The sequence below is a fragment of the Embiotoca jacksoni genome, unplaced genomic scaffold (genome assembly GCF_022577435.1).
Source record: "Embiotoca jacksoni isolate LCO1_2020_lvr unplaced genomic scaffold, fEmbJac1.0.p SCAF_48, whole genome shotgun sequence".
Taxonomy (NCBI): Eukaryota; Metazoa; Chordata; class Actinopteri; family Embiotocidae; genus Embiotoca; species Embiotoca jacksoni.
This window is the reverse complement of record NW_027185401.1, coordinates 1916171-1928649: the sequence shown is the minus strand read 5'-3', so window position 1 is coordinate 1928649 and position 12479 is coordinate 1916171. Positions and strand designations below refer to the sequence as shown.

Below are 12479 nucleotides of genomic sequence, written 5' to 3'. Positions count from 1 at the left end.
GGTTACTATATGAAAAACAAGATATACTGTTAAAAATACCTGACAGATAACAATTGAATTTTCTTTATTATTGGATTAGAAAATAACACTCAGAGCAGAGGGACAATAATTTTAAAGATTTATGTGTATTTATGTTTTTGTATGTTTAGAATAACTGTTTGAAAAGACAAAAGAAAGAGCGAGATCCGTATCAGCCTTTTTTTTTTTTTTACTTAAGTTTTGGATGTGAGATCATTTTCGTACAATCACAGTAAACTACTACAAGCATAGATAAAAACAACAACAATGATATTTGTCAGTTTATAGAGAATATTGTACTGCAGAAATGAGAGGAACCTACAACGCTGAGCATAATTAAAAGTAAGATCGAGGCGAAAGAAATATTAAGTGCTGAAACATCAACAAGGCAGCAAATAAAGCGTCTAAACTTGGAATTAAATTGAAGTCAAACTTCTCCAACTGTATCTAACTCCACATTTCAACCAACCACACCAGTCCCATTTTAAGATTTCTGAACACTGATCAAAGTTACAAATTTAGATGAGTTGATGATATTTGTTGGTGGTAAAAGACGAGCAGAAAACAGTCAGCGAGCATGTGTTCAGTTGGTGGACGGTCTCTTGTTTCTCAGGCTCGTCATCAGAGAAAGTCCACAGCAGTACACCAGACTCTTCACTATCAGCACTGTGTACAACACGCAGAGCAGCTTCACCCTGCACAGAGACTGGAAGGACACTGACAGACAGACAGAAAGACAGACAGACAGGTCATTCATCTCTCCACAGTCTGTTCAAATATATACGTTTCTTGAGAATATCATTCATTTTTATGTCGCTTTAACTTTTCCTGGCGGGACGACCAGTTTTACAAGAAGACACGTGTCCACTACAGTTTGACTGAAAGCTCAAAGACCCTTCAGGACCTGACCAAGCTTTAATATGACCCCTACACCGACAGCAGGTGATCTTACAGTCAGCTGTTGGTTCTGTCTGTGGAGGATCGGTGGTTGCTGGAGCTGGAACCTCTGAAATAAAATGGAGACAGATGTTTGGAGCTGCAGTGAGACATGTCTGTCCTCTTTGACAGAGTCTCCACATGAAGTTGAATCCCTGCTGAACACAGTCACCAAGCCTTCATTACCTTCTTCTGTCTGGACCTCCGCTGTGCCCCACTCATGCTTGACGTAACAGTGGTATTTAAAGGTGTGGAGATCATCCTGATCAACCACCCTGATGGAGGCGGTGCGTCCCGGCTCTCTGAGCTCCAGCTGTTCTCCCTCAGAAGAGAGAAGCTCCTCCAGCAAGTCGTTCTTCTTCTGTCTTTTCCAGGAGAACTGGACCTCAGGAGGAAACATGGCTGAGGCCAGACACAGCAGGAAGGTCCTCCCCTCCAGGTGGGCTCTGCATGCTGCTGGGTACATGATTACCTCCGGCTTCACCACCGGCTTATCTGAAGTTTGACAGCAGCAACAAGCAGCACAGACACACAGTGACACAGTCAACAGCAGCTTCCAGCACTGCATTCAGTCTGATCCTGGAAACTACATGGACTCTGATCAATAAACTACTCATCAATACAGCACAAAGTTCACTACATACTGTGTTCACCTTCATATCAGACACAATCATCACTTCATGTATTCAAGTGTCACATGTAGAAGACTGAAAATGTTTGAAAAATTAAATCATATTACAGTTTTATTTGCACAGTTATTATTTTACCAAATACTTTAATGTAACTTAATGAAATATAATTAAATTTACATGAAATCAATGGAAAATATTTCTTCAACATAAAGGTAAATATAAAAGTTTCCATAGTTGCCTCCAATGAAAGAAACATTGTTATTTGATTTAAAACATTGTGTTGCACTTTAAATATTTAGCACCATTAACTTTAACTGTTAAACACGTCAAAACACCAATACATTTTAGATAATTATATTTCATAACAATTTTAAGTAGTCTGTTATGAAAGACATTATTCTGAAATTGAAAATTCAAGTAATAAAATGTGTTCATTTAAATACCACCTTTTACATTTGCAAATATATATATGCACATATATTTTTTACATTTTTGTTGATGTATTTTCACTTTAAAGTTGTACCTTCATATAACAAATAGTTTACAGGAATTTAATGTTAACAAGTCAGCTATTTATTGACGATGCGATAAAAAAAATATATAAATATACTTTTCTTAAAAATACTTTTAAAAATATGAAACATTCACTTAAACTTAAAATAAAGTTTAATATTGTTTTTCCAAAACTTCAAGAGATGACTCAAAACTACTGAGATGATCAAACAGTTAATATTCATTAAGATATTAATTATCTGTCCAAAACAATTAACAGAAATGTTTACTTTATTATTAACAACAGGATTTCATCAGAACAATTAAGCTACTAATTGATGATTGATTGAAATTTTTACTTTTCATAGTTTTGTTTCATAATTGTTTTTACGAAATTTTAACTTAACACAAAATACTACTTACATTTATAATAAATACAATTATTTTGTTTTTCCAAAACATCAAGAGATGACACAAAACTACTGAGATCATTAAACAGTTAATATTCATTAAGATGTTCATTAATTATCCGACACGATGATTTAAAACGTGTACTTTCGTATACATTTAGAAGAACAATACAATATTAAATTAAATTGACCATAAATCTCATATTGTTTTCAAAAGTCAAGTGATGATTTAGAACTACGCAGATAATCAAACACTAAATATTCCTACCAAAACTAAAATGTCACTTTTTGTGGATAATTTCATTCTCACGCAGAGAAAAAGAAAAAGATTTTGTTGTTATGGGAGATTCAAACATATTTTCAGAAATTATAGATTTTTCTTATGTAACAATGTCTGCAAGATGAATTCTCTGCTATCTGTTAAAAAAAATAACCTGTGAAGCCCGAAGCAGCAGAAACTGACTTTAAACACATTTTCAGTTTCTACAATAAAATAGCTGAAGCAAAATAAATGTTTGTTCTTACCTGTTACATACAGTTTAGTTCCAGAGCCAAAGATGTAGTAGTAGTCGTATCCCCCCACAGTGAAACAGACTGATACAAAAACCTGTCTTCTGCTGAACGTGTCAGATGAAGTGAACGAGTCCAAAGTGTCATATTTCAGCTCCATGATGTGTTTCTTTCAGGTTCATATCAACATGACTGTCTCTTCTTCTGATGGATAAGATGGACGTGAGGTCACAGTGACCTTGACCTTTGACCTCAACCTTTGACCTTCCAGTCAGTTTATCGTTGTTGTAGTGAACCTTTGTGCAACATGTGAAGAAACTACCTCCAGGCATTCATGACATATTATATTCATGAGGATGGATCAAAGTGAGCTGACAGTGACCTTGACCTTTGACCTGTGACCCCCAAAGTCCTTGAGTACAGGTGCTGATTTTATCCAAATTTGAAGAAATTCCTTCAAAGCGTTCTGAAATTCAAAGTGACAAGAATGGGATGACGGGATAGGAAAGACATGAGGTCACATTAACTTTGACCTTTGACCCTTGACCACCAAAATCAAGTTGTAATTCATCCTTTAGCCCGGTAAACGTTTGTACCAAGTTTGAAGAAGTTCTCTGGAGGCATTCTTGAGATATCGCGTTCACGTGTCGGTGAAGGAACCTGAAAACATAAAGACTCCCGTTATGGTTGTCGCTAAAAAATAAGATTTAAAGTACTTATATTTACAGAAGATGCAGCCTGTGTGTTCAATAATATAGTCACAGACTCTGATGTAAAACTACGTCACTTTTCTGACTCAGCACTTTTTATTTGACATTTTAACCCAACTAATGGTTCTTTAACTTCAGAAAATAAAAATGAGAACAAAAATATTGATCTTGAAAGCTGCTGAAAACCAAATGAAATAAATCTAAAATAAGTTCTGACAGCAGTAAAGAAAAACTTCCCTCAGCTCAGTCTGTTTGTGAGATGGAGGTGAAATGTGAACCTGAGCTGTGGTTTACTGCTCTCTTCCTGTCACAAACACTGTTTGACATCTGCTGGTTTTTGTTCAGGCTGCAGGGATCATTTCTCACTGTGGGTACCAGACTTATAACAGGAGCAGTAGTAGGTGGCTGAATGATGGAGTGTAACGTTCTGGATCTGCAGCTCCCAGCCGTTCCCTTTATTCACTGAAGAGAAATCATCTTGCTGAGGATGATTGTACTCTGAATCTATTTCTCCATCACTCCTACGAATACGAAGAATCACTCTGAATGTTTCTGTTTCTTTCTTCTGGTACCAGTACACATTAACACTATCACACTGGTGAGTTTGTTTACAGCTGAATGAGACTTTGTCTCCAACTTTCCTGGTCAGAGTTAAATCATCCTGAATGAGCTCTGCTGCCATGGCAACCAGCGCTGTGGAGACACGGACGGACAGATGAAGGTCAGCGTGACGGCGTTAGTTAAAGGTGAAGTTTGCCGGCTCCCGATTGGCTGGAAAACACTCACCTGAACACAGACAGCACAGAGCAGCAGCCGGGAGGAAAAACATTTCGTTTCTTCGGTGCGGCGGCGTTTCCTTCTGGTGAACCTGGAGAGAAGTGACGCTCCGACGCAGCCGAGGACGAACGAGGACGAGCCGTGAGAGACCAGACGAGGGACACGTGGTTTCTAACAGGTCCTCAAAACCCTCCCATCAGCCCCTGCAGCACAAAGACAAGACTGCTGCTGCTGATTGACAGCTCGGCTGAAGCTGCTCGTGCGGTTTCATCGTCTGGATTTGAAAAAAAAAGAAAAAAAAAAAATCTGGGTCACATGATGCAGAAACACTGAAAAACATTCAGGTTGGTGGTGAGTTTATAACACGGACTGTTATCTGATGTTTAAAATACAAAACTACAAATCCTCACAGCTCCTCAGAAATTGATTGAACTCTGAAATGTTTTTAAATTCATTTAATAAAGTAAATTAAATTCTATTGATTTGAATTCTTTTCTCTCTTCTAACATCACAGATTTTGATCGTCATGTTGTTCACGTTGTTTCCACGAAACAAATATTTCCCCTCAGATTCAGTCCGACATGTTTCAAACTTTATAATCTGCTCTCACATTTTAAATAAAGTTCTGTTTTGATTTATGAGTTCGTGGAAACGAAGCCGTCAGAGATTCTGCTGGAAACAGAGTCGACTGCAGCTTCTTCTTTTTTTTTTGTCTCCTCCACCTTCCAGCTGATGTGAAATTCATCTCCAACGAGTCGTCTGGATCTCGTTGTACTTGCGGTGACTCGCCTCAAGATGGCGCCGCCTCTCTTTGCTTCTTTATTGAAGACACAGACGGCAACAAAAATCCTCCTGATGATAAAATATCAGTGTCGCTGCTCATTCTGTCAAATCCATCACATAAACCCAGCGGAAGTTTCAGCTGGAAGTTGTGAGGTTTTACATTTAAAGGGATAGTTTCCTCACAAATGTTCCAGTTTTGAATGAAAGCAGTTAAAATCCGAAACAAATATTTTCCCCCAGATTCAGTCTGACCAATAGAAACTCCCGTCTCCAGCGTTGGCCCCGCCCACTACATCCAACTTAACCTTCAACAATGCTTTTGACTTGAGAGTGAAGGTTTTAAATTTGCAGCCAAAAGAATTCTAGTTTCACGAGCAAAATTCTTCATCTGTGACCAAAACTAACAAAACTTTAAAAGCAAATTTGTTGGCAATGCAATAATTTTATTCTCAGTTTATATATGTTTTACTTACAAACTTGATTTGTGATTGCAGTGCCAGAAATTTGCTTTTAAAACTATTATTTCATTTGCTTGCATTATAAAGACACAAAAATACCCTTCATAGATGTTAATGTTCGCCAGCAGATGGCAGTAGCGTCAACAAGATCTCAATGAAGGCCGCTGTGCTCCTTTACAACAGTTCGGTCGACCCAGTCGACCCAGCGAGACCGTTGGGACGGACGTTAGAAACGCAGATACTCAATCGATGCTACTTTTATTTGTATTTTCAGGTAAGAAAATGACTAAACAATCGTATTAAGTTTGTTCTTGTTCGATATGCCGTCTGGTACGTTTGGTTGTCCAAGACGGGACTCGTGAATGTCCGTAAGTCAAGGAGATAACCGGTGAAACTAGATCAGTGGTGGCCAACCAGTCAGAGACTAAGAGCCACATTTTTTACTGTGTTACCGCAAAGAGCCACATCATACACATGGGCACACATGAACATCACCCCATCCCTTCCTCTTACACACACACCTCTGCTCAGCCAAATTTATTGTGTGACATTATCATGTCACACACCAACATGATAATGACAGAAATTGACTCCTACAGTACTAAGACCACAGGCCAGTCATTTTCAACAATGAACATTGTGTGCACTGTCTCACACACACAAACTCTCAGTTCAACAAAGTCCACAAACAAAAACATAATAATTTACAATAGCGTTTTTCACTTACTATGCATGTTGCTTAGTGCGACTTCTGGCATTCCTTGTCTTGAACAATCCTCTTCAAATCTGGCTTGTATTCTGTTGTTGCCACTCGAAGCAATTCTTTCACATGGGTGTCAGTCAGAACAGATCGATGCTTTGATTTCACGTGTTTCAGGGTAGAAAACACAGACTCGCAGGCGTATGTTGACCCAAACATTGACAGTATCTTAAGCGCAGCCCGTTTGACATTGGGGTATTTTTCCATTGGCACACTTTTCCAGAACTCAATGGTCCCTTCCCTTAAAGCAGGTTTCAGTTGGTCCTCCTCACAAAGATCGATCATCTCCAACTCAGCCGCGGCCTCATCTGTGACTAGCGGGGCTTTCAAACAGTCCGTCTCCGCATTAAATGGGTCGACGAGGAACGTAATCTGTGGCCTTTTCAGTTGTAGATCACGGAACCGGATGACAAAGCTTTCGTGCAGGTTTTCAACCAGTGTTGCATATCCGGCTCTTTGCTTATTCAGGGCGGCGCTGGTGACTTGCCCGCTGGCTTTTAGCAGAGTGGGAAAATGCGTTAAATCTCCCTTTTGAATATGCGCCTTGAACAGCTTCAGTTTGTTGACAAACGCAAACACACTTTGCACCAGGTCAGGCAGCATTTTTAACTTACCCCGCAGGGTCAGGTTCAGTCTGTCCAAGTGACACAGCATGTCGACCAAAAAGGCCAGATCCATAATCCACTCGACGTCCGAGAGCTCGGGATAGTCCTTGTCCTTCTCTTCCATGAACAGTTTCACGGCATCCAAAAGCTCAAAGAAGCGAGCGAGCACCTTGCCTTTTGACAGCCACCTCACAGTGCAGTGCAGCGGCAGGTCACCTGGAAGTCCTTGGTCCAGCTCAGCGATGAGATTCTTGAATTGCCTGTGGTTAAACGCATGTGTGCGGATGTAGTTGACGATTTCCACCACAGGCTTCATGACGTTGTCTAAATTCAATGATTTAGACACGAGTTGCTCCCTGTGGATGATGCAGTGGAAATTCCAAAACTCGGGAAATGTTTGGTCAGCTTTGCACAGCCCCACAAGTCCGTTCACAGATCCGATCATGGCCGGCGCTCCATCCGTGGCTACTGCAGTTAGCTTCGGTACGGGCAGATTTGCTTTCGCAAATGCAGCCATCATTGTTTCTTTCACATCTATGCCACGGGTTCTGTCTTTTAATGGCACAACATCAAGGAGTTCTTCTTTGATCACACAATCTTTTGACACAGACCGTGCAAATATTGCCAGCTGAGGCTCGTCTTGTATGTCACAACTCTCATCCAATGCGACACTAAAATACTCACATGCTTGAAGGTCAGAGTGCAACTGTGATTCAACAGCCGTGTTAATGTCCGATATTCTGTGTTCAACAGTGTGGCGGGACAGTTGGACATCTGATACCATTCGTTTTAGTTTGTCGTTTTCAGGAGACAAGATTTCAACAACGTCACTGAGGCATTTTTTAACGAACTCCCCTTCATTGTATGGCTTTTTAGCCCATGCAATGTTCCAAGCCAGTTGATACGATGCAAGCGTGACAGTCTCTGAGTGCTTCGTAATTTTTTGGAAAAACTGTACCTGCTTTTCTGCCTGACTTTTCAAAGTCAGGAGAGGGTGGTCAGGATTATCCGATATGGATAATAGTTTGTTCAACATCCTCCTCTCCACCACCTTTTCCAGGCTGTCCAGTTTGTAGCCGATGATGGAGCCGGCCTTCTTAACCAGTTTGTTAAGTCTGTTGGTGTCACCGGCTCCAATGCTGCTCCCCCAGCAGACCACAGTGAAGTACAAAGCACTGGCCACAACAGATGGTAGAACATCTCCAACATCTTGCTGCACACATTGAAGGATCGAAGTTTCCTCAAGAAAAAGAGTCGACTCATCACCTTCTTGTAGACAGCGTTGATGTTGGTCGTCCAGTTCAGTCTGTTGTCATGGAGACACCAGGTACTTGTACTCCTCAACCATGTCCACCTCCTCTCCCAGGACTCTCAGCGGTTGTGGAGCCGTCGTCTTCCTCCTGAAGTCGACCACCATCTCTCTGGTCTTGGCCACGTTCAGGAGCAGGTGATTTCTTCCCGCCCACTCCACAAAGTCCTCCACTACTGTCCTGTACTCGTCCTCCCGTCCATCCCTTATACACCGACCACTGCAGAGTCATCAGAGAACTTCTGCAGATGGCAGGACTCTGAGTTGTACTGGAAGTCAGTTGTGTATAAGATGAGCAGGAAGGAGACAGAACAGTTCCCTGAGGAGCTCCAATACCACTGACCACCATATCAGACAGCACACTGCCCAGACGGACAAACTGTGGTCCCCCTGGTTGTCTCCCTCTCCCCTTGAACCCAGTAATCTCCTTCATACCGGTCCAAACCTCCCTCACGTTGTTCTGTTGGAGTTTGGCCTCCAGCTTCCTCCTGTAGGAGTCCTTGCACTCCCTGAGCTTCTCCTTCAGGTGGCGCTGCACTCTCCTGAGCTCCTCCCTGTCCCCAGACCTGAAGGCTGCTTTCTTCTTTTTAAGAAGAACTTTCAGGTCACTGGTGATCCACGGCTTATTGTTGGGGAAGCAGTGTACAGTCTGGGATGGTACGGTGGTGTGTTCACAGAATTTAATGTATTCTGTGGTACAGTCCGTCCTGCTGTTGATGTCCTCCCCATGTGGTCCACACAGCACATCCCAGTCCGTGGACTCAAAGCAGTCCTGCAGGGCGTCTTTAGCCTCCTGTGTCCACCTCCTCACAGTCCTGGTGGTCACAGGCTGCCTCTGCACCAGGGGAACATACTTGGGAGTCAGCAGGACCAGGTTGTGGTCTGATCTACCAAGGGTGGGGGTGGGGGGGGGGGGGCAGTAGTACTGTATGCATCCATGACATTAGCATACAGTAAGTCCAGAGTTTTATTGTTCCTTGTGGGGCAGTTAACATACTGGTGCAAAGTTGGCAGTACTTTATCCAGACTGGTTAAAGTCTCCAGTAACTGCCAAACATGCACCGGGATGCTAAGTCTGCAGTTTGGACACGGTGGAGTAGATGGTGTCCACTGCTGCCTCTACGTCAGCTGATGGAGGAACGTACACAGCGATAACAATGGCGGACGTGAACTCCCTCGGCAAATAATACGGGCGCATCCCCACGGCTAGAAGTTCAATGTCCGGGCTACAGAAACGTTCCTTCACACACGTGGTCGGGATTGCACCACCTCTCGTTCACATAGACTGCAATCCCTCCACCTTTCTTCTTGCCGCTCCGAACAACGTCTCTGTCCGCCCGAACAGTCCCGAAGCCGGGTACGGCCGCGCTGCGGTCCGGGAGATGTGAGTGCAGCCACGTCTCGGTGAAACACATGATGCTGCACTCCCGGTACTCTCTCTGGGTCTTTACCAGCGCGCCGAGCTCGTCCGTCTTGTTGGCCAACGACCTCACGTTCCCCATTAAGATCTCCGGTACCGCTGGTTTATATTTCCTCCTTTTCGCCTTCAGCTTAGCTCCAGCTCTGCAACCCCGACGTCTTCTCCGAAGTTCGTCCGGGATCTCAGGCCTCGCTCCGGGCAGCAGCAGTAGGGGCCTACTCAGCGATCAGCTGATCACGAGAGTAAACAATAACAATGGCCCCAGCCAGAAACGTGGAAAAATTACGGTCCATTGTCTGACCTTTAACTTAAAATCCTCCTGATGATAAAATATCAGTGTCGCTGCTCATTCTGTCAAATCCATCACATAAACCCAGCGGAAGTTTCAGCTGGAAGTTGTGAGGTTTTACATTTAAAAGGATAGTTTCCTCACAAATGTTCCAGTTATGAATGAAAGCAGTTCAAATCCTTCACAGAGCAGGTTTACTGTGGAAAATGTAACATGTTCCTGAAGGTCACACGATCAGCTTCTCTGTCACTGGAACAGACAGGAAACTAAAACATTGACCTTCATCTAAATATCATACAGTGATAAAACAAACAAACAAAAAAAACATTCACGAGTCCCGTCTTGGACAACCAAACGTACCAGACGGCATATCGAACAAGAACAAACTTAATACGAGTGTTTAGTCATTTTCTTACCTGAAAATACAAATAAAAGTAGCATCGATTGAGTATCTGCGTTTCTAACGTCCGTCCCAACGGTCTCGCTGGGTCGACTGGGTCGACCGAACTGTTGTAAAGGAGCACAGCGGCCTTCATTGAGATCTTGTTGACGCTACTTCCATCTGCTGGCGAACATTAACATCTATAAAGGGTATTTTTGTGTCTTTATAATGCAAGCAAAAGAAATAATAGTTTTAAAAGCAAATTTCTGGCACTGCAATCAAAAATCAAGTTTGTAAGTAAAACATATATAAACTGAGAATAAAATTATTGCATTGCCAACAAATTTGCTCTTAAAGTTTTGTTAGTTTTGGTCACAGATGAAGAATTTTGCTCGTGAAACTAGAATTCTTTTGGCTGCAAATTTAAAACCTTCACTCTCAAGTCAAAAGCATTGTTGAAGGTTAAGTTGGATGTAGTGGGCGGGGCCAACGCTGGAGACGGGAGTTTCTATTGGTCAGACTGAATCTGGGGGAAAATATTTGTTTCAGATTTTAACTGCTTTCATTCAAAACTGGAACATTTGTGAGGAAACTATCCCTTTAAATGTAAAACCTCACAACTTCCAGCTGAAACTTCCGCTGGGTTTATGTGATGGATTTGACAGAATGAGCAGCGACACTGATATTTTATCATCAGGAGGATTTTTGTTGCCGTCTGTGTCTTCAACAAAGAAGCAAAGAGAGGCGGCGCCATCTTGAGGCGAGTCACCGCAAGTACAACGAGATCCAGACGACTCGTTGGAGATGAATTTCACATCAGCTGGAAGGTGGAGGAGACAAAAAAAAAAAGAAGAAGCTGCAGTCGACTCTGTTTCCAGCAGAATCTCTGACGGCTTCGTTTCCACGAACTCATAAATCAAAACAGAACTTTATTTAAAATGTGAGAGCAGATTATAAAGTTTGAAACATGTCGGACTGAATCTGAGGGAAAATATTTGTTTCGTGGAAACAACGTGAACAACATGACGATCAAAATCTGTGATGTTAGAAGAGAGAAAAGAATTCAAATCAATAGAATTTAATTTACTTTATTTAATCAATTTAAATCCTTCAATTCAATCAGTTTCTGAGGAGCTGTGAGGATTTGTAGTTTTGTATTTTAAACATCAGATAACAGTCCGTGTTATAAACTCACCACCAACCTGAATGTTTTTCAGTGTTTCTGCATCATGTGACCCAGATTTTTTTTTCTTTTTTTTTCAAATCCAGACGATGAAACCTCACGAGCAGCTTCAGCCGAGCTGTCAATCAGCAGCAGCAGTCTTATCTTTGTGCTGCAGGGGCTGATGGGAGGGTTTTGAGGACCTGTTAGAAACCACGTGTCCCTCGTCTGGTCTCTCACGGCTCGTCCTCGTTCGTCCTCGGCTGCGTCGGAGCGTCACTTCTCTCCAGGTTCACCAGAAGGAAACGCCGCCGCACCGAAGAAACGAAATGTTTTTCCTCCCGGCTGCTGCTCTGTGCTGTCTGTGTTCAGGTGAGTGTTTTCCAGCCAATCGGGAGCCGGCAAACTTCACCTTTAACTAACGCCGTCACGCTGACCTTCATCTGTCCGTCCGTGTCTCCACAGCGCTGGTTGCCATGGCAGCAGAGCTCATTCAGGATGATTTAACTCTGACCAGGAAAGTTGGAGACAAAGTCTCATTCAGCTATAAACAAACTCACCAGTGTGTTAGTCATTATGTGTTCTGGTACCAGAAGAAAGAAACAGAAACATTCAGAGTGATTCTTGATATTGATAAGAGAGATGGAGAAATAGATTCAGAGTACAATCATCCTCAGCAAGATGATTTCTCTTCAGTGAATAAAGGGAACGGCTGGGAGCTGCAGATCCAGAACGTTAAACTCCATCATTCAGCCACCTACTACTGCTCCTGTGGGAAGGATGTTACCCACAGTGAGAAATGATCCCTGCAGCCTGAACAAAAACC

At 42.4% G+C, this 12479-nt stretch overlaps 1 protein-coding gene and 1 gene segment (V, D, J or C); one reads left to right on the top strand and one right to left on the bottom strand.

Annotated features, from left to right (window-relative positions):
• The window catches only part of LOC138210754 (immunoglobulin lambda-1 light chain-like), a 91397-nt gene extending 86011 nt beyond the window's left edge, over positions 1-5386 (bottom strand). Inside the window, exons 1-6 of one of the 5 annotated variants that reach the window (XM_069170057.1) lie at positions 5096-5384; positions 4495-4759; positions 3014-4401; positions 1141-1449; positions 971-1024; positions 59-735 (exon numbers count right to left, since the gene is read on the bottom strand). In XM_069170057.1, coding sequence (XP_069026158.1) covers positions 602-735; positions 971-1024; positions 1141-1449; positions 3014-3158 — 642 coding nt within the window. In that variant the 5' untranslated portion in view covers positions 3159-4401; positions 4495-4759; positions 5096-5384 and the 3' untranslated portion in view covers positions 59-601. Of the gene's footprint in view, positions 1-58; positions 736-970; positions 1025-1140; positions 1450-3013; positions 4402-4494; positions 4760-5095 lie in introns of those variants that run through there. The other 4 variants (XM_069170056.1, XM_069170055.1, XM_069170053.1 and 1 more) reach the window with 4 other exon arrangements.
• Positions 5387-12129: 6743 nt separating this feature from the next.
• LOC138210701 (Ig kappa chain V-V region HP R16.7-like) lies at positions 12130-12456 on the top strand. The segment is given in 1 exon segment: positions 12130-12456. A coding segment is annotated over 1 exon segment (327 nt).
• Positions 12457-12479: the final 23 nt, after the last annotated feature.